The sequence below is a fragment of the Hemicordylus capensis genome, chromosome 3 (genome assembly GCF_027244095.1).
Source record: "Hemicordylus capensis ecotype Gifberg chromosome 3, rHemCap1.1.pri, whole genome shotgun sequence".
In the NCBI taxonomy this organism is placed as follows: domain Eukaryota; kingdom Metazoa; phylum Chordata; class Lepidosauria; order Squamata; family Cordylidae; genus Hemicordylus; species Hemicordylus capensis.
This window is the reverse complement of record NC_069659.1, coordinates 264,388,315-264,414,947: the sequence shown is the minus strand read 5'-3', so window position 1 is coordinate 264,414,947 and position 26,633 is coordinate 264,388,315. Positions and strand designations below refer to the sequence as shown.

Sequence of the window (26,633 nt, the reverse complement as noted above, 5' to 3'; positions counted from 1 at the left end):
GAATTCAAAATGGCATATAGCTTTTTTCTACAGCAGCAGAATCTTATTGCTATGCACAAATTACCCTTGAAGGAACTAAAATAGCTTATTCAATTTTTTTCTTGGTTATACATTACTGCAGTTACTTCAGTTTAAAGGTAAAGTGTAACTCTGAGTTTAGAAAAGTGTACTTTTTTGTATAAAAAGTGCTTTTTGCTACAATCCAACTCTGTTATGGCATTTAAAATCTGAATTAGGGATAAAAAGCTTTAAGAGCAGCAGCAAAACTCTAGAATTATAACAGTAAAGATGAAACAAGAGAATATTACATGTCCAATTTGCAAGCTTTAACCCGCCCCCTGGTGGTGAACACACAACTTGCTGATTTGGTTATGTTTTCCATTCTATAAAGCAGCACAATCAAACCACAAGGATGATCATTAGTTATATAGAGAAGACCATTTTACCTGAAGGCTCAGCTTGTACTGGCTATCATGGTAGTTTCCTCCTGTACTTATTGCAGGATATCTGCATTCAGGAGATGACAATGCAACAAGGCAACATTTGGGGCATCCTCTCTGGATTACAGGTTTAAAGAAGTCATCTCTCTCTCTCTCTCTCTCTCTCTCTCTCTCTCTCTCTCTCTAATCTACACTAGATTTGACAAGCTTTCAAAAGCAAGGGGTTATGAAATCCAGAAAAGAGTGGAAGGTATTTTTTTCTCGCATTTTGAAAGCTCAAAGCCTTAACTGTAGTAAACCTTCCTTTTAATCTGAGCTGCTACCTAGAGTGAGTGTCTAATGTACTACCTTAGACATAATTTTCACTGGAATGGGAATACAGTGTCTGAAGTGTACTGCTTCAGATTTCAGGCAAGGCTTCACATCAGGGGAAGACAAGCTTAGCTCTCCAGCTGTTGCTGAACTACAACTCCCATATTCCCGAGCTGCAATTTATTGTGGCTGGGGATGATGGGAGTTGTAGTTCAGCAATGGCTGGGGAGCCAATTTTGCCTACGCAATCCCTTGTGCCAGAAACAACAAACCAACACACCACCATTCTAGCATGTCAGGGAGAAGACTAGGTCAGAACTGTTGTCGCTCATATACCAATTGTAAACATAAAAGTAGGGTTGTTGTTTCTTGTTTTTTTTAATGGACAAGCTTTCAGTGATGCATGTCTTCATCTGGTACAGGCAAGACCCAGTTGTATCATCTTGGCCTTATATTTCATTAGATCACAGTAAATCTAGCCCCACATTGTTGATTGCAACTGGCAGCAGTCCTTGGACTTCAAGCTAAGTATTTGTAAACTCTTAAGATGCTTCAGTGGAGGATGCTGAGACCTTATTACAAACACCTCCTGTGTTGTGCTACTACAGGTTATGATTCCACTTGTATGCCATTGTCACAGAGTTGAATCCTTTATGTTTGAAGGTGTAGCCCAGCCAAGAACATACAGGTTACCCTGACTTAAGGGAACCCTCTTAAATAGAGTCAAAATATGTCACACCATCACACAGAAACTTCACATCACAATTTCTCCACTGCCCCATAGATCAGAAACTAATGGCCGCACACAAGAAGCAACATCTCTGCTTCATTTACATTACATTTTGAGGTGTTGGCTACAAACAAAGATGAAGTGTGTAATAAAACAATTTCAAAAATGATTTTTAAAAAAGCTCAAATGTGTGTGTACCTAATAATTCTAGACATGATAATGATGAAAGCATTGATGAAATACCTTTGTGTTTATTTTAGGGACAAACCCTGCCCTTTAACCCAAGGAAATACAGTATAGGTATATGAAGAACAATATGACAATTTTTCAAAATATTAGTTCATCAAAGCTGTAGAACTCATTTCTTGAACACAGTTATTGTTCTAAGCTAGTGAAACACATAATTAAAGAAGATTATAGCTATTGACTTTCTCATACATTCACAGGAAATGATACTAAAATGAGAACAGAGAAAAATTACATGTAGTATGCAGTCATAAATGAAGAAGCTCACCGTGTATTCTAAATGAATGCTTTCCATTTCATATGTAATAAATCAAGTATTGTTTGCATTACTCAGGAAAAGAGTTTTTAATGTCAACATAAGAGAAACGTAATTTAGTCAAAAAATTGTGAGTATATGAAAATGCTCAGGAAAGCTTACATGTGCTACTTGACAGAAGGTCCACTCAACATCACATCTGCTGAACTGTTTTGTATGTTATATGCTGTAACTAGTCCAGTACACAATGCTGTACATAGTGTGACATTACTCGGGGGGGGCATGGGGCAGCCACAACCATGCCGCTGAAGGTATTGTGTGAACTGGGCATTGACCACCATATTTTGGTTCAGGTGGACTTCTCCTCCAATATAGAGTGGTGAGTACAAGGAGGTTTGTTTCCCTTTGCATATGGCTCCCTTGTCTGAATCAAAAGGTCTTCCAAAGCAGTGGCAAGAGAGGGACAAATAGCTCATGCTTCCTTTCCCATGCTTTTGAGTCTCATCTAAAAATGAGAAGTGCATAATTTCCCCTTGGGGAAATCTCCAGTTGCAGTGATGGACCAAACATCTCCATCCTTAGACAAAATCACTTCAGCTTTTCCTTTACAGCATCTAAAGACAACTGTTATATCCTTGTGTCATTTGTGATTGTTCCCTCCACAATATTGGGAATATTAATATGTTCTGCTGGAAAAGGAATTGGATTACAGTGTTTTCTTTCATCCAAAAGAACATCTTTAAAGTTCACTGATGAATGCTTTAGGTCCACAATGCCTTGACAGCTGAGCAGGTAGGAACTCTGGGGAGACAGCTTTTGTGAAGAACCAAAAAGCCTTCACAAAATACCTATATATTATAAGACTAGATATAACCTCAGTTAGGTTCCAACATTTATCTCGGGGATCCTGGATATGAAATACACGTTTAAACCTTTCCCAAGAACTTAGGTGATTTCAGGAAGAGAGCCAGCATGGTGTAGTGGTTAGAGTGCTGGCCTAGGACCGGGGAGACCCGAGTTCAAATCCCCATTCAGCCATGATACTAACTGGGTGACTCTGGGCCAGTCACTTCTCTCTCAGCCTAATCTACTTCACAGGGTTGTTGTGAGGAGAAACCTAAGTATGTAGTACACCGCTCTGGGCTCCTTGGAGGAAGAGCGGGATATAAAATGTAAAATCACCACCACCACCTATCTGGTCCTTCATGTCATGCTGCTCAGAGCAGCTAAGAAGTTCTAATCAATAAAACCATCTTCCAGTGCTGTACATTAATACATCTTAGATTCAGGTACATTTTATAAAGCCTGTGAAGCATATCAAATCATGTGGAACAGTATCTTGATTTATGATTACAACTAAGCAAGCTATATTCAGAAAAAGGACTTGAGTGCAACGCAAGAAAAAGTACTGAAATATGTCTTTTGGGAGGAGCTTGCAATTCTAAATGACACAATCCACCAGGATCTCTACTGTTCAGTGAGACTTGTTCTTCCCCTAGCAGATGATCAGCACTGTAAATACCAACTTTCTGTTTAGCAAAGCAGACCATCACTGCACCAACATGCAGCCACATTGTCTGAGAATCTCTGACTCAAGGCTGGTATCTCCATATCAGTTTAAAGTATTCTTTTAACCAGAAATGTAAACAATTTCAAAATATATTGTTGGATAAGCTGCACTATTAGAAAATGACAGAAACTGATAAAAGGATCCCTATGAGAAGAATCATAATTTTTTGCTGTATATTTTATGATTTTAATTAAATTCAGAATGCTTGTGTGAGCAACATTAGCAGTGCCAGTTAAACAGCTATACAGGAGTAGTAGAGACAATTGTATTCTATCTATTCAGTTGTGGCATTTAAATAAAAAAATAGTATCTCTTCATGTCAAACTGTTATGTTTTGCTGGAAATGGAATCCCAGAATTCTGTAATGAACACAAATAGGCATTAGCAATATAAAAAATAAATAAATCCAGGGATGCACATCAGGATGCAACCACTTGCCTATTTAAACAAATCTCTTTGGTAATTTGATCACAAACCTTTCCTTCAATTCAATTCCAATATGGGGACCCATTTCCAAAGGATCAATTTCATTACAGAAACATCAACTCCAAATGTTCAAGTTACTTAGTATTCAAAAACTACTACAGACATTAGTTTGAATGAATTAAAAATTTGCAGTGAATGCCTAAAAAGCTACTGCATTGATGTACATTACATGGCTTTATATTATACCATATAGTATTCTATAGATTCTATAAACCAAGCCCACTCCAAGGAATTTAACTGGTTTTCGCAATTCGATTTAATGGGAGAAAAACATGTTTATTTCTAAACAGTCTAGTTTAACTGGGTTCTAGAATAATACTAACATTCAGCTGCATTTAGGACTCCTATAGTAAGTCAAACAAAACACTGGTTGAATTTTATACATTTCACTACAACTTGCATACACTTTAGCACCCAGGTACCTTGAAATTAGGACTGAGGCCAAAGAATTGAACTCCAGCAATTTGCCAGATTTCCAGCATCATTACTGAGGTCCAGGGCTGGGGTAGGAATCCCTGCAGCTTTCATGGGCGGGGAGGTGCTGACAAAAGCTGCAGGAAAGGTTTGGGGGGGGGGCATGAAAAAAATCCAGCAGAAGTAGCAGTGATTCTTTTTTTCTTTTTAAAAAAGTAGTTAAGCTTTCTGGAAAAAGCAAGAAGCAGCCACTAGCAGATGCTCAACCTTGTCCCCACTGATGCCATTTTCCTTCTTGGAATGCATCCAGGAAGGATGCATCACATCACATGACACGTCCTTCATTGGCACACTCCAGGGAAGAAAGGCAATGGTGAGGAGACAGGTGGCATGTCTGTTGCCTTTTTTTTTTTTTACTTAGACAGCTTAACAGTTAGAAAGTAAGATAACTGCCGCTGCTTCTGATAAGCTCCCTTTCCATCCCCCTTGGATTTCTGCTAGAGTTTCAATGGGAGACCTAGGTGAAATTGTCCCATTTCTGCTGCTGAAAAAAACAACATAAATGGAAGGCAGATGTTGGTGCACCCTTGCTTTTAAATACTCCCCCTAATAGGTATATACAAAGCCCTACAAGATAAACCATGTTCCAAACACTTATGTACGTCACACTATACACATTTCTCAGAATGCAAGGAGGGGGCCTATGACTGAGAAATAAAACAAATTCACCAAGAAATCTTTATATTCTGACAGCATAAGATGCCAAAAATAGTATTTTCCTTTAAAGAAATGTCAATGCATACATTCCTAAAAAGCACAAGATATTTTATATGATTCTATTTTCAACAGGTGTATAAACACAAAACAGCAAGTGTAGAATCCAGCAATAGTGCAATAATATATAGTGCCAGGCAACCCCTACAAAACAAACCCTTTAGCTTCTAAAGAGCAACATCCTCTCTGAACATGCCTGTCCAACCAAAGTTGCATATTCCTGAACACTTTTTTCGTCATTTGGTCCTTTTCGCCTTCTCTCATATATGCTGTAAGGCATGACTGTTCTCTTATGGAGAATCCGAACACGACTTAGTTCCTTTAAACTCCCTTCATCTTCTGCAAAGAAAACAAACAAATAAACAAACAAACAAACACACATTAACACAGTAGCCAGATGAACAGGACACACACACTTAGCTTTTTGCGGGTGATAGAAATTCTGATATCATCAACTAGTAAAACACAAACAGTTTTGTTTTGTTTTTTAAAGTGAGAAAACCCAAGCAAGAGTATACATGTTGACTGGTGAAACAATTCTGGTGGAAAACAGTTCTATTTAGAGCAAAGATTTAAAGGGTGACTTGGAACAAGTAAATTCAATAGGTAACTATGGCAAACTGTAGAAATCAACAATTAATTTCATCAGTCACAAGAAGCTATTCAATCTCCACAGGTGTTCCTGTTTTAGGACAACCCAGGTCTTGTGCACATGGAAGTATCCATACAATACAGAAACCGATTTGTTCAGTTCTGCCACTAAGAATCAGGCAAGCTGTGCTAGATTTAAAGTGGCAGTTGGGAAATAAAACCAATTTTCCTAGGGAAGTCCTTGTTTGCTTTTAATCAACCATGGTAGGCATCTGGTTGAGATAGTTCGGAGTACAGCAGAATAAATACCTGCTGCAATGCTACATGATCTTTGATGATAGATTATTATAAGCATAGGGAGAGCAAAGGAAAAAGCCTTGGATTCACAAAAATGTCTACTTAAATGTAGTGTTGACTGAAGTGGTGTCTGCATGCTGTTTCCAGGACACGTTAAAAGCTAACATCAGCTGACGTTATTTTAACACTGGCTAAAACCCCACATTAGACAACCTTTTGTTTCAAGTCACTCTTTACTATTACTGAATGTAATCTTTCTATCACTGTATTTGGTAATATTTCAAGAAACACAAGCTTGAAATGTACATAAGGCTTTTTTGAGGGGGTGGCGGTGTTCTTGGATTTTATCTTCCAGGTTATTACACGCTGAGAAACATGTATGCTTACTCTGCCTTTGATGTCAGCCATCTTGGCCCCAGTGGTTTCCTAGCATCAATGTGAATGTGAAGTGAGTATTTGGGCATCAGCGGAGAAAGGATATGCACAAAAGTGTCCAACCTAGAGCCCAAACTGGAGGCAGAAAGCTGGAGTTCTTGACTCTAACTCATAGTCAGAGTGACCAACAATTAAGACTCTCTTATTTTGCATTACTCTTAAAGGAAGAGGTCATTTTATTTGACTGAAACTTTTATATGTATATCCAATGATAAATATAAATGCTGAGATCTGAAGTGACACTTCAGACATGCTGTGCTTGCCCCCTACCCACCCTGAGGCAGATATCATACCAGACAAGCCTGGAATATTATTTGCTGGAACAGAATAGGAGTAACTTACAAGTTCTGTTTCTTTTACTACAGTCTATAATACAGGGTACTGCCTTGCTGCGCCTTCATATTCAAAGGCTCCTCACAGGAGCCTAGCCTCAGGTTCTCGCCTAACAGGATGCTCTCCATCAGGGCTTTTCCTCTTCTCCCACCACCACTAATCTCTTGAACTCTAATTCTGGTCCTCATAAGGGCAGACGCCGAGACCTTGACTGCCTCACCAATGCAATCTTCCGGCTGCTGCAGCATCACACACAGTTTCATGCTCTCCTGTGGCTAAGTGGTGCAACCCAGTTGACATCATCATCAGTTGTCAGCATGACTAGGCTGCTCACTCTCAACAGAAGTCACAATCAGGGTCTCAAGAGCAAGTCAAGGCCACACATGCTTCAAAGGGACTGTGTGCATCCTGTGGGGTTCTCCTCCTTCTCCTGTAAACACTAGACTCCCAGTGCCGTATTGCAAACTGGGGATGTGCACGAAAATAATTTTGTGTTTTGTTTCAGGAGATTTTAAACAAATGTTTAATCTTTCCCCAAATCCTATGGGGGTTTGGGGGGAAGGTTAAAGTTTGCTTTTAAATCACTCGCTTGCCCACTTCTTTTGTGGGTTGGGTGGTAGGTAGCACCTATCATGCCCTACCACACAACCCACTTTGCTGTCCTTAGCTACCCATGGTGAACAATGGGGTGTTTTGAATTTCCCCATTGTTCCCTATGGCCGGAACAAGCTGCACTCACATAGCGCATATAAGTTTTACATTGCAATTTGCAATGCATTTTGCAACCCTGCCTTGAAAAACACTGCAGAAGCATTCAATAGAAGGGAATCTGCTAACATGGCAAAGAGGCATCTTTAATTTTATTTATTTATTAGATTTATATACCGCCGTTCCGATACGGCTCAGGGCGGTTCACAAACGGATCACCTTTTAATGCGGTGACTCTCTTTATTTAGCAGGGGGAGAGTAACTGGCCCTATCTACCCCCAGCACAGTACCTCTAGTGACTGTTGCTGGTGTCTGTCTTATGTTTCTTTTTAGATTGTGAGCCCTTTGGGGACAGGGATCCTTCTTTCTTTCTTATTTATTTATTATTTCTCTGTGTAAACCGCCCTGAGTCATTTTTGGAAGGGCGGTATAGAAATCGAATTAATCATCATCACCACCACCACCACCTGTCTCTCCCAACACAGAACACACATTTCAAACACAATCCAAAAATGGCCAAAAAAGAATCACTGACCCAGAATCTACTGCCAGCCACAGAGCCTGCACTGCAGTAACATTACTGGCACAAGTGGCTCTCTCACACACAGTTATGACTCCTTACTTCCGAGCATTGCCATACCTGCCACAGCAGCACCCTTAGCAGCGAGCATAGCCACAAGCTCAAAAAGAGTGACTTCAGCCACATTTTGACTCAGTACACCTTGCAATGCAGAATGCAGAGCAGACCAGAGCAGCGAGTGAAGCACAAGTTAGCCTTAAGGCCAGACATGGAGCTCATCACAGCAATCACCAAGAAATATTACACACAGAGAGCACGTGTGCGTGAGAGAGCTAGCTAGCTGCCACTGTCGATTTCTCGCCACACTATCTCACAAACAAAACATACCACAACTCAAGAAAGGAAGGCACCCAAGTTCTGATAGTATAACCAGATAGTAATAGCAGGAAGAGCACAACTTATTATATTCAGTGCTGATAAAGGAAAACCACAAAATCAAACCTTCCTTCCTCCTCTCCTGATGTATCCTCTTCAAGAGATGCACACTATAAAGGCTCTCTCTGCCTCCTAGTCCCTTTGAATACACTTTGCAATTCCCTTCTTTTGGGCTCCCCTCCCTCCTCCATCCCCCCAGTCAATGGGGGTACAGTTGCCTATGACAATACTTGATTTGTATGCCAAGAAGGCAACCAAGAAGCAAGGCGATTGCAAGCCAATCAGAAGCCAGTGACAGAAAACCAATCAGCAAGAGAAAAACAGGCCTCCAGAATGGCGCTAAAACATTGAAACCTTTCTAATCAAAACAGGGTTGTTTTGTTTTGCACTCAAAACAGGCGCTTTACTTATATGGTGTTTTGTTTCATCTTTGAAATACTGGAAACAGCCCATTTTGAGTTGAAATAGTTCCATGTTGAAATGTTTTGCACACCCCTATTACAAGCGATTGCTGAAACTTCCCTCAGTTTTAGAACTTTTCTATGTGCCACAATGGGCGCAGGAGAAGGGATACTGTTAAAAAAACACCAACTCAAAGTACCCTTGGGTTTGTACAACTAGTTGCACAGTGGTTTGAATCTGGTCACAGAAAAATCTTCTGCCGAGTAGCTTAGATAACCTACTGATCATGATTATAAAGTAAAAGAAAGCTGTGCCATCGCAACCAAAGAGCCATGTGGTTTTCTTTGGTAGAATACAGAAGGGGTTTAGCATTGCCATCTCTTGTGCAGTATCAGATGATGCCTTTCAGCATCTCCCTATATTGCTTCTGCCTGATATAGGTGTTTCCCATAGTCTGGGAAACACAACAGCGGGGATTCGAACCAGCAACCTCTTGCTCCCTAGGCAAGGTCAAATAGATTTGTATAACATTGAAAAGACAGTTTTCAAGGTTTCAATGTCCATACTAAATTTTGTGAAAAGCATCAGTAAAATATTCAGTATTATTATTTATTATTTTATTTATTACATTTGTATACCACCCCATACAAAAAGTTCATGGGCAGTTCACAATATAAAACCATTAAAACATTATTAAAACAATTTAAATACAATAAAACTCTAAACCCCAAAACTTTAAAACTATAAACGAAAAGCTTGACTAAACAGGTATATTTTTAGGTGCTTCTTAACATTCAGCTAAGGGAAAACTCTAATTTCATGAGGAAGTGTGTTCCAGAGTCTAGGGGCAACTCCAGTTTCAAGTAACCACCAACCGAGCCAGTGGCGTCTGCAACCGGACCTCCCCAGATGATCTTAACAGGCAGTGGGGTTGATGAGGAAGAAGGCGTTCTCTTAAATACCTCGGACCCAAGCCATTTAGGACTTTATAGGTAATGACCAGCATTTATATTTTGCCCAGAAGCTTATTGGCAGCCAGTGTATTTCTTTTAAAATAGGTGTAATATGATCTCATCAGGCAACATAAGAACATAGGAAGTTGCCATATACTGAGTCAGACCATAGGTCCATCTAGCTCAGTATTGTCTACACAGACTGGCAGCAGCTTCTCCAAGGTTGCAGGCAGGAATCTCTCTCAGCCCTATCTTGGAGATTCCAGGAAGGAAACTTGGAACCAGAGCGGCTCCGTCCCCTAAGTGGAATATCTTACAGTGCTCACACATCAAGTCTCCCATTCATATGCAACCAGGGAGGACCCTGCTTAGCTAAGGGGACAAGTCATGCTTGCTACCACAAGACCAGATCTCCTCCTTGTCTCAACCCTGGAGACCAACCAGGCTGCCGCATTCTGTACTAACTGCAGTTTCCGAACTATGTACAAAGGCAGCCCAACATAAAGCTCATTGCAAAAGTCAAGCCTGGATGTTACCAGCATATGCACCCTTGCTTTAAGGTCATTTATCTCCAGCAACAGACGCAGCTGGTAAATCAGCTGAAGCTGATAGAAAGCACTCTTGGCCACGGCCTCAACCTGAGAAATCAGGGGGAGATTTAGGTCCAGATGTACTCCCAGACTATATACCTGCTCTTTCCAGAGGCCATTTCATAATGAAGTTGACATGGAGAAAGAGATTTGAGTGTTGTCAGCATACTGATAACACCCTGCAACAAACTCTCCCAGGGGTTTCATGTAGATATTAAAAAGCATTGGTGACAGTATGAAGCCTTGAAAGACTCCATACCGGAGCTCTTGTTTTGAAGAGCAACAGTGTCCAAGCGACAGCATTTGGAACCTACCCGAGAGGTAGGAGAGGATCTATTGCAAAGCCATGCCTCCTACTCCCAACCCCTTGAATTGCCCCAGAAGGATACCATCGTCACTGGTATTGAAAGCTGCCAAGAGATCCATAAGGATCAACTGAGTCACACTCCCCCTGTCAATTCCTAATTGGAAATCATTCAACAGGCCAACCAAGGCTGTCTTAATCCCATAGCCTGCCCAAAAGCCAGTTTGAAATAGGTCCAGATAATCCTCTTCCTCCAAGACAGTCTGGAGCTGAGATACCACCACCCTCTCAACCACATTGTCAAACCATGGTAAACACAATCATGCCCAACTATGATTGGGCACCTTGACCAACCATAGTAAGCATGAAAGAGAAGAACATTTGGTTCCCTCCTTTTGTAGTTTATAAGCAGTTAAAATTGTTATTTTAAAATCCTGTAAGCTGCTTTGAAGACCTGATGGCCAAAAAATAGGGGAGAAAAATACCCCTGAATACAAACACCAAGCCTTTAAGTCTAAGCAGTTCCCAGACTCTCTTACTTGGTGTTGCCCTACCTAATTATTTATCGATAAACTGCAAAAAATAGTTAAATCACTTTTACAACTATTTTTCCTTTTCTATCTGGAAAAGACAACAATAGGGGAGGAAATTCTCCCTGGTGGAAGATTTAACAAGAAATGTTTTTAAACAATGTTCTTAAACAATGGTTTTCAATCAAGAAAATAAACTGAAGGGTTTTTCTTTTAAACATTGATGACCAGGATTTTATTATGTGAGGCTTCACATTACATTTTGAAGGCGTCCCCATAAAATAATTCACATGCACATGCAAAAAGGTAATGCACCATAAACCCTTATTGTCAATACAATAAAGAAACACTCATCAGGTAGCTGGAGGATTGGCCAAACGTGAGAATTTACACTGTACTGCAGGCAGGGACATTTACTGTGAAACAATCTTTTTAGTAGTGGGAAATAGTTGTATTACTGTGCGATAAAAGCTCTGGTATCAACATAAAATGCATCTGTCAGCATGAACAATTCAGACTAAAAAAGATGACAGGATTCTCACACCTCTTCACTATTAGGACAAAACATTACAGACACTAGAAGATACTATTCTCTGTGAACACTGTCTCACTGACTACATCATGTTGACATACATATGCTAAAGAATGGTTTTACTAGACGAATCATCCATTTAGCCTAGATTGCAGCATCTCACAATGATAAGAGCAATGTGAAGAATCAATTCCCTGCAGTGCACAGCATGATACAATTTACTCTTCCATTAACAATGGCTGACATTTGCTTTACATGCAATCAAGTCACAAACACCAATTTTTGCTTGTTCACAATTTTTTAAAAAATACATTAGCTTTCTGAAGTGATGCCAATGTTTTTATAGCACCCTATTAGGATTTTAATTTTTTGTTGCCAGCCCTTTTCACTTATGTGTGCCATTTCTATTCTTTATGAAACCTTGCAAAGGACATTTGCAAGTTGAGCTCCAGGATGGAAGAAAACCATAAAGTGAGTTTAACTTCTTTAAAAAGAGTGAAAGACTTATATTTACAACACCTTCAGGCAAAATATTAGTTGCAACCTGAACAGTTCTGGCGCCAACTCTCATCTTTAAACAAACACCCACACAGAGACCATATTTCAGGACTGGTTATTACTTTTCAATCTCATTGTTTTTATTGAACTCTGAAATCTGATACTGCAAGAACATTCCTTTCTGGCTTGCATTGCTCCTGGACCAAGATTTTATTTCCTGTACTAGATGCTGCTGTACATCTATCTTGTTTAACTTACCTGTGTTCTTAAACAGCTGAGTACAGTTTTGTACCATGAAGTTCAACAATAAGCTGTATGTGCATTTTCCTCAGAGAGAGGTAACAAATTTCTGAGGGAATGACAGTATGAGAATATAAGATACTAATGCAAGCGTAAGATAAATCATGCTTATAATTATAGTATTAAAATTGGAATCAACTTAGATAATCTCATGTGCAAACTACAGCTATATTATGAAAGTAGGCTTTTAATTTGGCCAGCAAGCTACAAAGCTTTCTCTAGTTGGATCATGAACACAAACGATGCACAAAAATGAAGCCTCAGAAATCCTCTGAAATCAATTTTTAGTGATTAGCTAAACGGGCTATATCCAGCATCGCCATGCTGTTGCAAGTGCAAGAAGCAAAAAAGGAATCTGTATTCCAGAGTAGCTCTTGCACTAGTAGCATACATAGTTAGCAGCTGAAGGTCTAACATTAATGCTTCCACAACATCATGGACCACTACAACTTAATTAAGAGTGCCCCGGTTCTCTTGTGGTAGTAGCACAACACTAGTCTGGATGACAAACAACATTTCCTAACAGAAGAGATCCAAGATGCTCTTATGAACATGTACATGAATATGAATATTCACTAGAGAGAACCTATCTCCCAGCTGAGTTCCTAACATAAACCTTATATCTAGTTAAACTGACAGCTCAAGCCCAAGTAATCTATCCTACCTCAGCCAAACCCTATCAAAACTCTGTTCTCAGAATTCTTCTCACAGACATGAATTAACACAATACATGCCAAGAAGTTGGCCAATAAATGCCAACAAAAAGGAATTCCCCACCCCTACCCAAATTAGTCTCCACAACTTTGTGTTTGTGTAACAGCATTACACTTCTTGAGTAGCAATATAAAAATTAATTGATCCTTATACCAGACTTCAAAGACTATTGCTCCTGGGATGCATCTCATAACTTAAGAACTTGTCTCTACCTGCACCAGGGAAGCAAACAAAGTCTATGGCCATTTTGAAAGGAAACTTACAAATGATGTGAAGGAGATCATTTGGGGTATTGTAACATGTCTTGAGTATTGTCAATCAATCAATTCCTTTAATACGATCACAGACCAGCATAGTTTACAACAAAACCCGCCCCCTACATAATCTAAAGATTTATGATACAGTGATTAAGCACATACTTAAGCATACAGTTCAGTTAACAATTATTCTTAATGAACTCCTGGTGGATTTTACTGGCTATCAAACAGAATTTAGCCACATTATAAGATCTCAGGTCATTCTGATCATTTAAAATATCGTCAAGATAAAAAGAATCTGTACAACCTGGATGGCAACTAATAAAAAGGGGTTATATGTTTATGCCGTATATCTTGGTAAAATTGACAATAAAGGAGCACATAAGTCGTTGTTTCGAAATCTCCCAATTTGCAGAGACAAGTACATTCTTTGTAGGGGATTTTCTGATATCTCCCATCCAAGACTGCTGATTGCAAAGCACTGCATTATGCCTGTGTCAGAGCTCTGCGGTATTTTGGTACGATTATCTGGTGTAGGTATCTGGCAGGGTTAAAACTCAGAACTTGGTTGCCCAAATGGACACCAACAGGAATTGAGCCCTGATCAATTTGATGCTCCATATCGTATATTCTTTGTCTGACCCTGGCAGTCTCATAGTCCAGAGTTATTAATGCAAAAGGGGAGAAACCATAACGATGCAGCCCTTCATCCAGCTCTCTTTTCCACCTGAAGTGATAGCTATCCTTTAGCACAAATTGAGCTAAACCTGCAGGGTGGAAAACCAGCTTCAGCCAGAATTCGAAGATATTAATTCATGCTCTGGCCTCTACTTTAAGCAGTCCTGCTTCCAGATGAAGGACAGTACTAGGCACACACCGGAGTATCTGAAAAATGTTCCTCAGGAACTCAGATTGCAAGGCTTCTACCTTAGAGAAGTTAGAGTACATGCCAAGTTGAACTCCATATAGGACCTGTGTTCATACTTTGGTCGAAAAGAGCTTTATTTTGGAGAGGATAAATGGGGCACCCCTGGAGCAAGAGAAAGATTGAATTGCTTGTGTACTCTTGTGTACAATCTGCCTTCCATATTCTTCCCTTCTGCCTGAAGACTGGAATATTACGCCAAGGGGTTATTGTAATATGGCACTCTCCAGACTGTGATCCGTTGTTTCACTCCTGCTAATCTGGTTCTGAATAATTTCTCCATTTTTGTCCAAAATGCAATCCCTTGCATTCTTTTCATTGTGAATCTCTGGGGGTTTTGTATTTGCTCCTTAACCCCACCTCTGGCCAAGTAGCTTCAGCTACCCCTCCAAGGCACCGTTGTGACATGGTAAAGGCAGAAGGAAGCCACAGAAGTTCTGATGGCTGATCTTGTCCAGCAGCAGGTCTAGCCAGCTTATCAGTGCAAAGAGATAAGCCATTTTATCATGAGTTAACTCTAAGACTTATGGTCCAAATCTACAAGTCACTACCTTTGTGCAGCAGCTGATAAGAACGCAGCTCATATGCTGTCTTGTGCACAAGCATGCTGTTTCATTTCCCCTTTCTCCTCCTTTAAGGAGAAAGTGACTATATTCTGGAATCGTTAAGTTGCTGCTAGACTAAGAATTTACTTTCTCACATGACTCTGTGACACATACTCACTCACTCATCCCCACCCCCAATTCTTCTCACCAAAGTTTAAAAGTCACAGTATTGCTTCTGGTGTTCTCTGTGAGCAGATTCAATTACAGGAGGACCTTGCTATTCGCAGGTCCAGCACTCATGGTTTTGTTTATCTGTGCCTGAGTAATTAGCACCCGATCTTGGTATACGCTGAAAAGAAAAAAAGAAAAAAAGCTGAGAACAAGGGGTTAAACCCATGTATCTGTAGGTGGGGGTGGCCAGAAATGACCTCAGAGATAATTTCCAGTCTCCATTTTATTATTTATTTATTTGATTGATTTCTATACCGCCCTTCAAAAAAAATGGCCCCAGGGCGGTTTACACAGAGAAATAATGAATAAGATGGATCCCTGTCCCCAAAGGGCTCACAATCTGCTGGAGAGATTGGGAGCCATTTTATGGCTCAAAATGGAGGCAAAACCCACAATTTTTGGCTTAATTTTGGCCCTGTGGGCAATAGTGCAGCATAGTAGGGTATGCTAGGGAAAACTGATGGGTGCCCATTGCCCTAATGGCCCGTTATTCACAGATTCACTATCTATAGCCGCGCCTCCCCACACCACCGCAGAATGCAGTGGTTCATCATAACTTCAGTGTATAGTTCTTACTAACAGCATAAGCAAGCCATCTTCCATTAATGCCAAAGTAGGTTACCCATGATTACATGCAAAAGGACAGCTTTATTTGAGGACCACAGCCCTCAGAAGCCTGCTGGAGAAGAGGAGTAGAGGGTACCATCTTCCCCAGGGTGTGAGACTGGGGAGCCTGCCTCTTCTCTTCTGCTCTCCCCAGTTGCCATCTGCCTCCCCCCAGGACTGCTTGCGGAGAGGCTTTGCTCCGAAGGGGCAACACCGAAGGGGGTTGCCCCTTTGGGGGAGCCACTTCGGGGGAGAAACGAGGGCGAGGGCTGGGCACTTTGTCCAACCATTTTGTATAGAGGTAGGCATTCAATAGTGGGGCTTCTGTTTAATCAGTTTAAGTTGTGCTGAGGTTGGGTTGAAGTTGTAATGTGTGTGGGTTTGTCTGGAGATGGGGAATCAGGGAGTGCCTTCGTTGAAGGTGGGGCAGCTATTCCCGTGGTGTTGGGGAGTAGAAGAAGAAACGCTGGCAGGTCAGCAAGCTATTTCAGGGGAAGGGTGGTCAGAAATCTAATAGCTGTTCCCCTTTCCGGCTGTCCTGCCAGCTCTTTGACCTCGGGGAGCACTGCCAACATCCCACATAACCTTACCTTGCTCCTCTGCAATGCCAGGTCGGTCCAGAATAAATCAGAACTCATCCATGATTTGATCATGGATGAAGGGGCCGACCGGATGTGTATTACTGAGACTTGGTTGGGGGAGGCTAGTGGTCCAGTCTGGTCCCAGCTTCTCCCACCAAGATATTCTGTAGAGGAGAAGGTGAGGGGACGTGGGCGGGGAGGTGGAGTGGCTGTGGTCTATAAGGATAACATCTCCCTTACCAGGGTCCATGTTGGGGTATCGGACCATATCGAATGTGTGTACTTGAGTTTGGGGACTAGGGATAGATTGGGACTTCTGTTGGTGTACCGATCGCCCCGCTGCCCAACAGAATCCCTTACTGAGCTCACGGACTTGGTTGCAGAACTTGCGTTGGAGTCTCCCAGACTTTTGGTGCTGGGGGACTTCAATGTTCATTTTGGGACCAATTTGTCCGGGGCAGCTCAGGAGTTCATAGCGGCCATGACGACTATGGGCCTATCCCAAGCGGTCTCTGGATCGAAGCATATTGCAGGTCACACGCTTGATTTGGTCTTTTATTCTGATCAGGGTGGTGTTCCGTGAGTGGGGACTCCTACGATCTCCCTGTTGTCATGGACGGACCACCATCTGGTTAAGGTTGGACTTACAACCGCTTTCCGCTTTCACAGGGGTGAGGGGCCTATTAGAATGGTCTGCCCGAAGAGGTTACTGGATCTGGTAGGATTCCAAGAAGCCTTGGAGGGATTTAATGTTGGCTCTGCTGGTGATCCTGTTGATGACCTGGTTGAGAACTGGAACAACTTGCTCACCAGGGCAGTAGACACGATTGCTCCTAAGCGTCCCCTCCGACCTGCTTCAAAATTGGCCCCTTGGTATACGGAAGATGTACAGGGGTTGAAGCGGCAAGGTAGGCGACTGGAGCGCAAGTGGAGAAAAACTCGACTCGAATCCGACAGATTACGACATGGAGCACATTTAAAGATCTATGCTCAGGCGATACGTGTGGCAAAGAAGCGGTTCTTTTCTGCCCGTATTGCCTCTGCGAGTTCACGTCCGGCGGAGTTGTTCAGGGTTGTGAAGGGACTAGTATCTGCTCCCTCTCCCTTGAACCAGAATTTGGAGGCATCTGTGGTGTGTTCAATGAATTTTTCGCAGACAAAATATCTCGGATTTGGGCTGACCTAGATGGGGACTCCACAATTAATTTGATGTCTGAACTGGAGGTGTCCGACAACTCCTCTTATACGATTCGACTGGATCAATTTCAGTTTGTGACTCCTGATGATGTGGACAAGCTGCTTGGAGCGGCGAGGCCTACCACTTGTTCTCGTGATCCTTGTCCAACATGGCTTGTTCTATCTAGCAGGGAGGCTGTTGCAGGCAGCCTGTTAGAAATCATAAATGCTTCTCTGAGGGAGGGCAGGATGCCTCATTGTCTTAAGGAGGCAATTATTAGACCTCTTCTAAAGAAGCCTGCGTTAGATGCCTCAGAGTTGAGCAATTATAGGCCAGGTTCCAATCTCGCATGGCTGGGCAAGGTAATTGAGAGGGTGGTGGCCTCAAAGCTCCAGGCGGTCTTGGAGGAAACTGATTATCTAGACCCATTTCAAGCTGGTTTTCGGGCGGGCTATGGGGTGGAGACTGCCTTGGTCAGCCTGATGGATGATCTCCAATTGGCAATGGACAGAGGAAGTGTGACTCTGTTGGTCCTCTTGGATCTCTCGGCGGCTTTCGATACTATCGACCATAGTATCCTTCTGGAACGTCTGAGGGGGTTAGGGGTGGGAGGCACTGTTCTACAGTGGTTCCGCTCCTACCTCTCGGACAGATTCCATATGGTGTCGATTGGAGATTGTTGCTCTTCAAAATCTGAGCTTAAGTATGGTGTTCCTCAAGGCTCCATACTCTCTCCAATGCTTTTTAACATCTACATGAAACCGCTGGGAGAGATCATCAGGGGATTTGGAGCTGGGTGTTACCAGCATGCTGATGACACACAGATCTACTTCTCCATGTCAACTTCTTCAGGAGTTGGCATATCCTCCCTAAGTGCCTGCCTGGAAGTAGTAATGGGCTGGATGAGGGAGAATAAACTGAAGCTGAATCCAGATAAGACGGAGGTACTTATTGTGTGGGGTCGGAACTCTAGAGACAATTTTGATCTGCCTGTTCTAGACGGGGTCACACTTCCCGAAAGGAACAGGTTCGCAGTCTGGGAGTACTTCTGGATCAACGTCTCTCCTTGGTTTCTCAGGTTGAGGCAGTGGCCAGGGGTGCTTTCTATCAGCTCCGGCTGATACGCCATCTGCGCCCGTTTCTTGAGATCAATGACCTCAAAACAGTGGTACATTTGTTGGTAACCTCCAGACTGGACTTCTGTAATGCGCTCTACATGGGGCTGCCTTTGTACATAGTCCGGAAACTTCAGTTGGTCCAGAATGCAGCAGCCAGGTTGGTCTCTGGGTCATCGCAGAGAGACCACATTACTCCTTTGTTGATGGAGTTACACTGGCTGCCAATAGGTTTCCAGGCAAAATACAAAGTGCTAGTTATAACTTATAAAGCTCTAAACGGCTTAGGCCCTGGGTATTTAAGAGAGTGTCTTCTTCGCTATGAGCCCCACCGGCCACTTAGGTCACTTGAGGAGGTCCGTCTCCAGTTGCCACCAACTCGTTTGGTGGCTACACAGAGACGGGTGTTCTAGGCTGCTGCCCCAAGATTGTAGAATGCGCTCCCTGCTGAGATACGATCCTCCCCATCTCTGGCAATTTTCAGAAACCTGAAAACACATCTCTTCAACCAGGCTTTCTCAGCTTTTTAAAACTTGTTTTTAAATTGTTTTGATTATTTAATTGTTGTTTTATAATGTTTTTAATTGTTAGTCATTGTTTTATGCTTTATAATTTTTAATTAATTGATTTTAATGGTGTTTTAATGTAAACCGCCCTGAGCCTTTTGGAAGGGTGGTATAAAAGTAATAATAATAATAATAATAATAATAATAATAATAATAATAGGCAAAATCTTGAATCAGCTAAAAAACAGATTTTTAAAAAGGTAGGGGTCAAATATACAAATCAAACTGCCCTCATTCAAAAACCAAGAAGGTACACAAATACAGAGACCTTGATGAGAGATCATGCTAAATCATGCTTTAACCTCTGTTGATCAGGTTAACTGCAAGCCTCAAATGCATATACTTCCCCTCCTCCTTCACATGCAAGGGGAGCAAGTTTTCTACTTCAGTAGAAAAGAAGGCAGGATTGAATAACAATTTCCTATCCTGGCCCATTCACAAACTGTAATTAGAACATTCTGGATTTGCCAGATTCAGAGGTTATGACAAATACTACTGGTTAAAAGAAGTAGAAAACGTCCTCCCCACACGCAGAAAGGGAAGAGAAGTGTGTGTGAGCCCAGGGCTTACGATCATTGCACTAAACCATGATTAAACTATGACGGAGTGTGACAGCTGAACAGAGCCAGTGTGTTGGCTGCCAAATTGTAGTATTTATAGTTGATACATTTTCATTTGCGTTTATTCTTGATGTGGACCATGCTAGCTAGGTGTCAAGTTTTAAGGGGGATAGCTGGGACTAGCGCTTCCTGCAAGGTACAAAGCAGCATGTGAAACAAATCCCAGTAGCTCCTTTTTGCCAGCAATAGATTCCTTTAGGAAGCTGTTACATATGATCCTCAACAAGCTCATATGGATAGAGGAAATGGGGAACTGATGCTCACATATATATATATTTGATTGATTGTGCATTTTGCTTTAGTTGAGCATGCTGTGTGAATAAGCACATATTACATTCTTGGGTGTGGCCTCCAGATAGAAAAATGCCAAATTTACATCTCAACCTTCAGTACCAAACCAAATATAGCAAATCACCAGGAAAAAGTGACAGAAATTTACGGTACGGGATACTGCTAATATAATGTATGATTCCACAAGGATGCTGTAGAGCAATTTCCATGCAGGTATACACATTCAGAACCATTAGGTTGGAATCAGTTACGTCCTTTTATCCCAGTGCAAAGAACAGCTCCATAATTTTGTAAGCAATACTGCCACCTTTCCATATAATGTGTGCTTTCACAGAAATACTTTTGAGTTATTCTTCTTAAGTCATATAAATGGAAAACATTACATTGATGTTTTCTTCCCATGTAATTTTCTTTTTAAAGAAAAGATCAATGAGGAAAAATTGCAAGGAATATGAACTCTTTAAAACAGTCAAAACCAACACACTGACACCTCACTCCATTTCCATTTTGAGTAGGAGCAGCAGCAGCAACAGTTATTATCAAGAATCAAGAATGAATATATTTGTGCTTGAAACATACTCACACTCAAGGTTTAACTAATCATGTTCTCTGCCCTCTACTAGATTTTACAGCATGGCTAAAATTATTTAACAAGGTCAATGACTCAAAATTTTACCTACCTATTAGCATTTTTCTTCACATAGTAGAAGCGGAATTGACAAATTTGTTTGGATACAGTTCACTGCACTATCTCTACTGTTTAAATATATTTTATGATCAAGAATCATGCTGGATTATGAACTTCAATTGCCTTCAAGTGTTTATAAACTTAATTAGAAACAGATGTGAGTTCCAAAAATGTAAAAAGCTGGGAATAATCAACACAATTCTTTCCTCTGTAAGATATAGAACAAGAACCTTCCAAACTCAGCCATAGCAAGAGTAGGAAAACCCTTTTCATATATTTAATTTCTAATTTAGTTCTTTTTCTCCAGCCTACGCACCACAAGGAAACTGACAATATACACAAAGTTGCTTAATATGTACTACATGCCTAAGGTATTTTCAGTGTCAGAAATAATTGGAAGTGTCCTAATCATCAGCATGGGGATACAAATTCAATGTATTCCAGTGTTACTTGGGGTACAAACTGGACCTCATTAAAAAGGGCGGCATAGAAATTGAATTATTATTATTTATTATTATTTTACACAGTCAGACAGGTGTTATTGACTGGTTTGTTTTATCCAGACATCAAGTCCTTCCCAAGGACCTGGGATGCCAGAATTTTATTGTCAATGTTGTTGCTGTTGTTATTATAGGTATCGTCGCAGAATATAGGCTGTTCCCAGTAAAGCTGCTTTTTGTAATTGGCTGATGGTGATTTCTGTGGCCCCTATGGTGTTGAGGTGCTCTTCAAGGTCTTTTGGAACTGCACCCAGGGCGCCAATCACCACTGGGATTATTTTGGTCTTCTTCTGCCACAGCCTTTCAATTTCAATTTGTAGCTCTTTGTATTTGGTGATTTTTTCTATTTCTTTTTCTTCTATTCTGCTATCCCCTGGTATTGCTATGTCGATTATTTTGACTTGTTTTTCTTTCTTCTCAACTACAGTGATATCTGGTGTGTTGTGTGGCAGATGTTTGTCTGTTTGTAGTTGGAAGTCCCATAATATTTTTACATCTTCATTTTCTTCAACTTTTTCAATTTTATGGTCCCACCAATTCTTGGCTACAGGTAGCTTGTATTTTTTGCAGATGTTCCAGTGTATCATCCCTGCTACTTTGTCATGCCTTTGTTTGTAGTCAGTCTGTGCGATCTTCTTTCAACAGTTGATCAGGTGGTCCACTGTTTCATCTGCTTCTTTACAAAGGCGGCACTTGCTGTTTGTTGTGGATTTTTCTACTTTTGCTCTTATTGCATTTGTTCTTAGTGCCTGTTCTTGTGCAGCCAGTATTAAACCCTCTGTTTCTTTCTTCAAGTTGCCATTCTTAAGCCATTGCCAGGTCTTGGTGATGTCTGATTTTCCACTTATATTGTGTAATATTGACCATGCAGGGGCTTATTTCTCCATTTTTCTGCTCGGTTCTTGACTTGTTCTTTCTTGTAGGCCTGTTTTGTTTCATTGGTGTTGAATAGTTTCGCGTTCTTGACCATTTGAAGTGCATCTTCTTCACTGTCCTTGATATATTCTTCAAGGCCTCTTTTCTTCTCCTCTACTGTTTGATGGACTTGCAGCATTCCTCTGCCACCTGAGCTGCGAGGGAGGTAGAGCCTATCTACATCACTGCGGGGGTGCAGAGCATGATTGATGGTCATGAATTTCCTGGTCTTACGATCTAGCGTCTCTAGCTCTGCCTGGGTCCAGTCTATTATTCCTGCAGTGTATCTAATAACAGGTATAGCCCAGGTGTTTATGGCTTGTATGATGTTCCCGCCATTGAGTTTGGACTTGAGGATTTTTCTGACTCTCCTGATACATTCACTTCCAATTTTTCTTTTAACTTCAGTGTGTGCGATGTTATCAGCCTGGAGAATGCCCAAGTATTTGTAAGGTTCTTTCTCTTCCAGGTTCTTGATCTTGCTTCCATTGGGCAGTTCTATTCCTTCTGTTTTTCTTATTTCCCCTCTGTTCATTATTAATGCAGCACACTTGTCTAGTCCAAACTCCATTGCTATATCGCTACTGAATATACGGACAGTGTTTAGCAGTGATTCGATTTCTGACTGGGACTTTCCATACAACTTCAGATTGTCCATGTACAGCAGAAGGTTGATTTGACTGGATGTTTTAGATGTTTGGTATCCGAGGCTTGTTTTGTTTAGTATTTGTGAAAGTGGGGTCATGGCGATTACAAACAATAGAGGGGATAGTGAGTCCCCTTGGAAAATGCCTCTTCTAATGCTAACCTGTCCAAGTGCCTCGCCATTGATTGTTAACTGTGTACTCCACATGCTCATTGCTTTTTTTTATAAATATCTGAATGTTTTTGCTGACACCAGTTCTTTCTAAACATTTTAGTATCCATGTGTGAGGCAATGAATCGAAGGCTTTCTTGTAGTCAATCCATTCAACGCTTAGATTTGTTTTTCTTCTCTTGCAGTTTTCTAAAATCATTTTGTCAATCAGCAGCTGGTCTTTTGTGCCTCTGGTATTTGGGCAATTTCCTTTCTGTTCAACTGGAAGCTGTTTGTTAGTTAATAAGTGTTGCATCACTTCATCTGCTATTATTCCAGTTAATAATTTGAACATGGTTGGCAGGCAGGTTATCAGTCTATAATTACTTGGAACTGCACCTTTTGCTGGGTCTTTCATAATGAGATGAGTTTTCCCAGTTGTTAGCCATTGTTCAATATCACCGCCTTTCATAATGTGATTGAACTGTTTTGATAGTTGTTTATGAAGGCTTGTTAGGTGTTTAAGCCAGAAGCCATGCAGTTCATCGTCGCCTGGCGCAGTCCAATTTTTAATTTTCTTTGCTCTTTCACTTATTAATTCTGGTGTTATTATTAGATCTTGCATTTGTTAGTTACATTTTTTGACCTCTTTCATCCAGCCTGCTTTTTTATTATAATCTATTGGATTGTCCCATAATTCCCACCAGAATTGCACTGTTTCTTCTTTATTTGGTGTTTCTAGGTTTCTTGCAGTTTCTCCTTCTATGCTTTGGTAGAAACGTCTCTGATTCGACTGGAATTGGAGATTCTGCCTGTGTTGTGTAATTCTGGCTTCATATCTGCTAATCTTCTTTGACACTGCTGTTATTTGCTGCTTTATTATTTCCAGGACTTCTCTAATTTTCCTTGAATCTAGGTGGTATTTTGTCAATTATTATTATTATTATTATTGGGTGACTTACGATCTGTCAGTCTGGAGGCAGGTGTAGTATGCTGAGCTAAGACCCTTTTCAGCACTCTTCTCCTGAAATTGGCCTGAGCTGCAGAGCGAAGGTCCAAGGCTTAGTGCTTAATAAAGGTATGTTCAGAGGACCACGTTGCTGCTGCACAGATGTCCTTGAGCATAATGCCAGACATATGGGGAGCAAAGGTAGCAGAAGCCCTGGTAGAGAGAGTCCATATGGTCTTTGGGGGCTGCACTTTTTGGTGCTTGTATGCCATGAAAATGAGTTCCACAATCCAATGGGATAGTCTCTGTCTGGAAATTTGACAACCTTTCATTTTGTCCTTATACCCCATAAAAAGGCGTTCTGTCTTCCTATAGGGTTCTGGTTAGATTCAAGTAGAACAGGAGTACATGCCATACATCCAAGGAATACAGTGACCATTTCAGAGCCATCATGAGATTTCAGAAGAAGGTAGGCAAGACAATGTCACTGTTGATATGGAAACCACTTTAGGCCTAAACTCAGGGTCCAGCTGGGCTTGTGGTAGAAAGCATGACTTGTCCCCTTAGCTAAGAAGAGTCCACCCTGGTTGTATATGGATGGGAGACTACCTTTGTGAGCACTGTAAGATATTCCCCTTAAGGGATGGAGCCACTCTGGGAAGAGCATTTAGGTTCTAAGTTCTGGCATCTCCAAGATAGGGCTGAGACAGATTCCTACCTGCAACTTTGGAGAAAACGCTGCCAGTCTGTGTAAACAATATTGAGCTAGATGGACCAAAGGTCTGACTCAGTATATGGCAACTTCTTTGTTCCTAATATCCATCAGCACTACCTTGTCTTCATGAAATTTAGTATAGGGGACATCAATGCTAAGGGAATTTAGTTCGCTCACCCGTTGGGCCAACGTTATGGCTAACAGAAAAGCTGTCTCTAGCATCACAAGTTTAGGAAGGACCGTCACCATGGGCTTGAATGGAGAATCTGTTAAAGCTGAGAGAACCAGGGATAGGTTCCACTGTTCAGTAGGCTGATGGATAGGCGGTAGAGGTTGGTTAGACTTTTTAGGATTCTCTTTGATTCCCAATGTGAGAAAACTGTCCTTCCGTCGCATCCGGGATGGGGAGCAGAAATAGTGGACAAATGGACTTTGATGGAAACGTTGGACTGCTGTTTCAGGGTTGTGAGGTATAACAAGACCCGGTAAGAAGTAGCAGCCTGAGGCAGGAAGCTGTACTTCTGTACGTACACCCAAAATTGTTTCCATTTGCTGTTGTAGTAGATTTCTTTCTGTCATTGAGAAGGATGTCGCTCAACAGCCTATCCTCTAGACAGTGAAGTTCAGAGTTTTCAGGTTGGGATGGTGAAGCCTGCCACCCTCTTGTACCAGAAGACCCTTGAGTTGAAGCTATCATCTGTGGTGACCCATCAACAGTCTGAGTGCTTGCTGAAACCATGGCTGTCGCGGCCACCATGAAGCAATTAATAAGCAGTTTACAGACTCCTGCAGGATTTTTGCCAGAACCCTGTTCAGTAGAGGGCAAGGGGGAAAGATGTATAAAAATTTTATTTATTGATTGATTTATACCCCGCCCCTCCAGTGCAATAGTGCTCAGGGCAGCTTACAACAATAAGATAGATACAGATACAAGTAATAAAATTATTATTATTATTTTTAAAGTCAGATTAAAAACAATTATTAGGTTCAAATTAAAACTGAAAATTATAAGAAGCTAAAGAACCTACCAGATATAACAAAATAATAATGATATTAAAAGGCCTCCTTAAAAAGGTGTTTTTTAAGATGGTTTTTAAAAACACTGAGGGAAGAAGCATGGCGAAGCTCTTCAGGGAGGGTGAGACTGAGGGGCCACAACCGAGAAGGCCCTGCCTCTAGTCCCCGCCAACCGGATCTCTGTTAGTGGCAGGGTCATGAGCAGAGCCCAAGATGATGATCGGAGGGCCCTGGCAGATTCATATGGGCAAATGCGGTCCGACAGGTACCCCGGCCCCAAGCCGTTTAGGGCTTTAAAGGTCAATACCAGGACCTTGAATCTAGCCCGGAAGCAGACCAGTAGACAATGAACCTGATGCAGGATGGGTGTAATACTTGTGAAGTGACTCACACCCACTTCACACCCAGCTTCTGAACAATCTTCAAGGGCAGCCCCACGTCCAACTTTCAACCCCAGTCGAATTGGACAGCATTCCCTCTGGAGTTGCAGCCGATTCCGGACCTCGAGCAATACTAGGAGCACTTTTTATTCTCTGACATCGTGAACAGGTCAATATCTGGGGTCCCCCAGTCTTTGAACAGCACTTGGAGGTACATCAGACTGACTTCCCATTTGTGCTGTTGCAGGTAGATTTGAGATCTGCTGAAGTGGTCTGCTAGAGCATTCTCTACACCTTTGATGTGAATTGCGGTCAAAGTCATTCATTGTGCCATTGCCCAATTCCAAATTTGCAGGCTCAGCATGCAAAGGGAGCAGGACACTGTCCTT

The 26,633-nt window shown here is 41.5% G+C and overlaps 1 protein-coding gene across 16 annotated transcripts in view; it reads right to left on the bottom strand.

Annotated features, from left to right (window-relative positions):
• ATE1 (arginyltransferase 1) overlaps window positions 1–26,633 on the bottom strand; it is a 202,045-nt gene that overhangs the window by 64,180 nt on the left and 111,232 nt on the right. For 5 of the 16 annotated variants that reach the window (XM_053309069.1, XM_053309068.1, XM_053309053.1 and 2 more), the window contains one exon: window positions 1,718–5,567. The exons of 8 other annotated variants lie outside the window; for them this stretch is intronic. In XM_053309069.1, the coding sequence (XP_053165044.1) occupies window positions 5,389–5,567 (179 nt within the window). In that variant the 3' untranslated portion in view covers window positions 1,718–5,388. Of the gene's footprint in view, window positions 1–1,717; window positions 5,568–15,408; window positions 15,447–26,633 lie in introns of those variants that run through there. 3 more of the 16 variants (XM_053309064.1, XM_053309062.1, XM_053309065.1) reach the window with 3 other exon arrangements.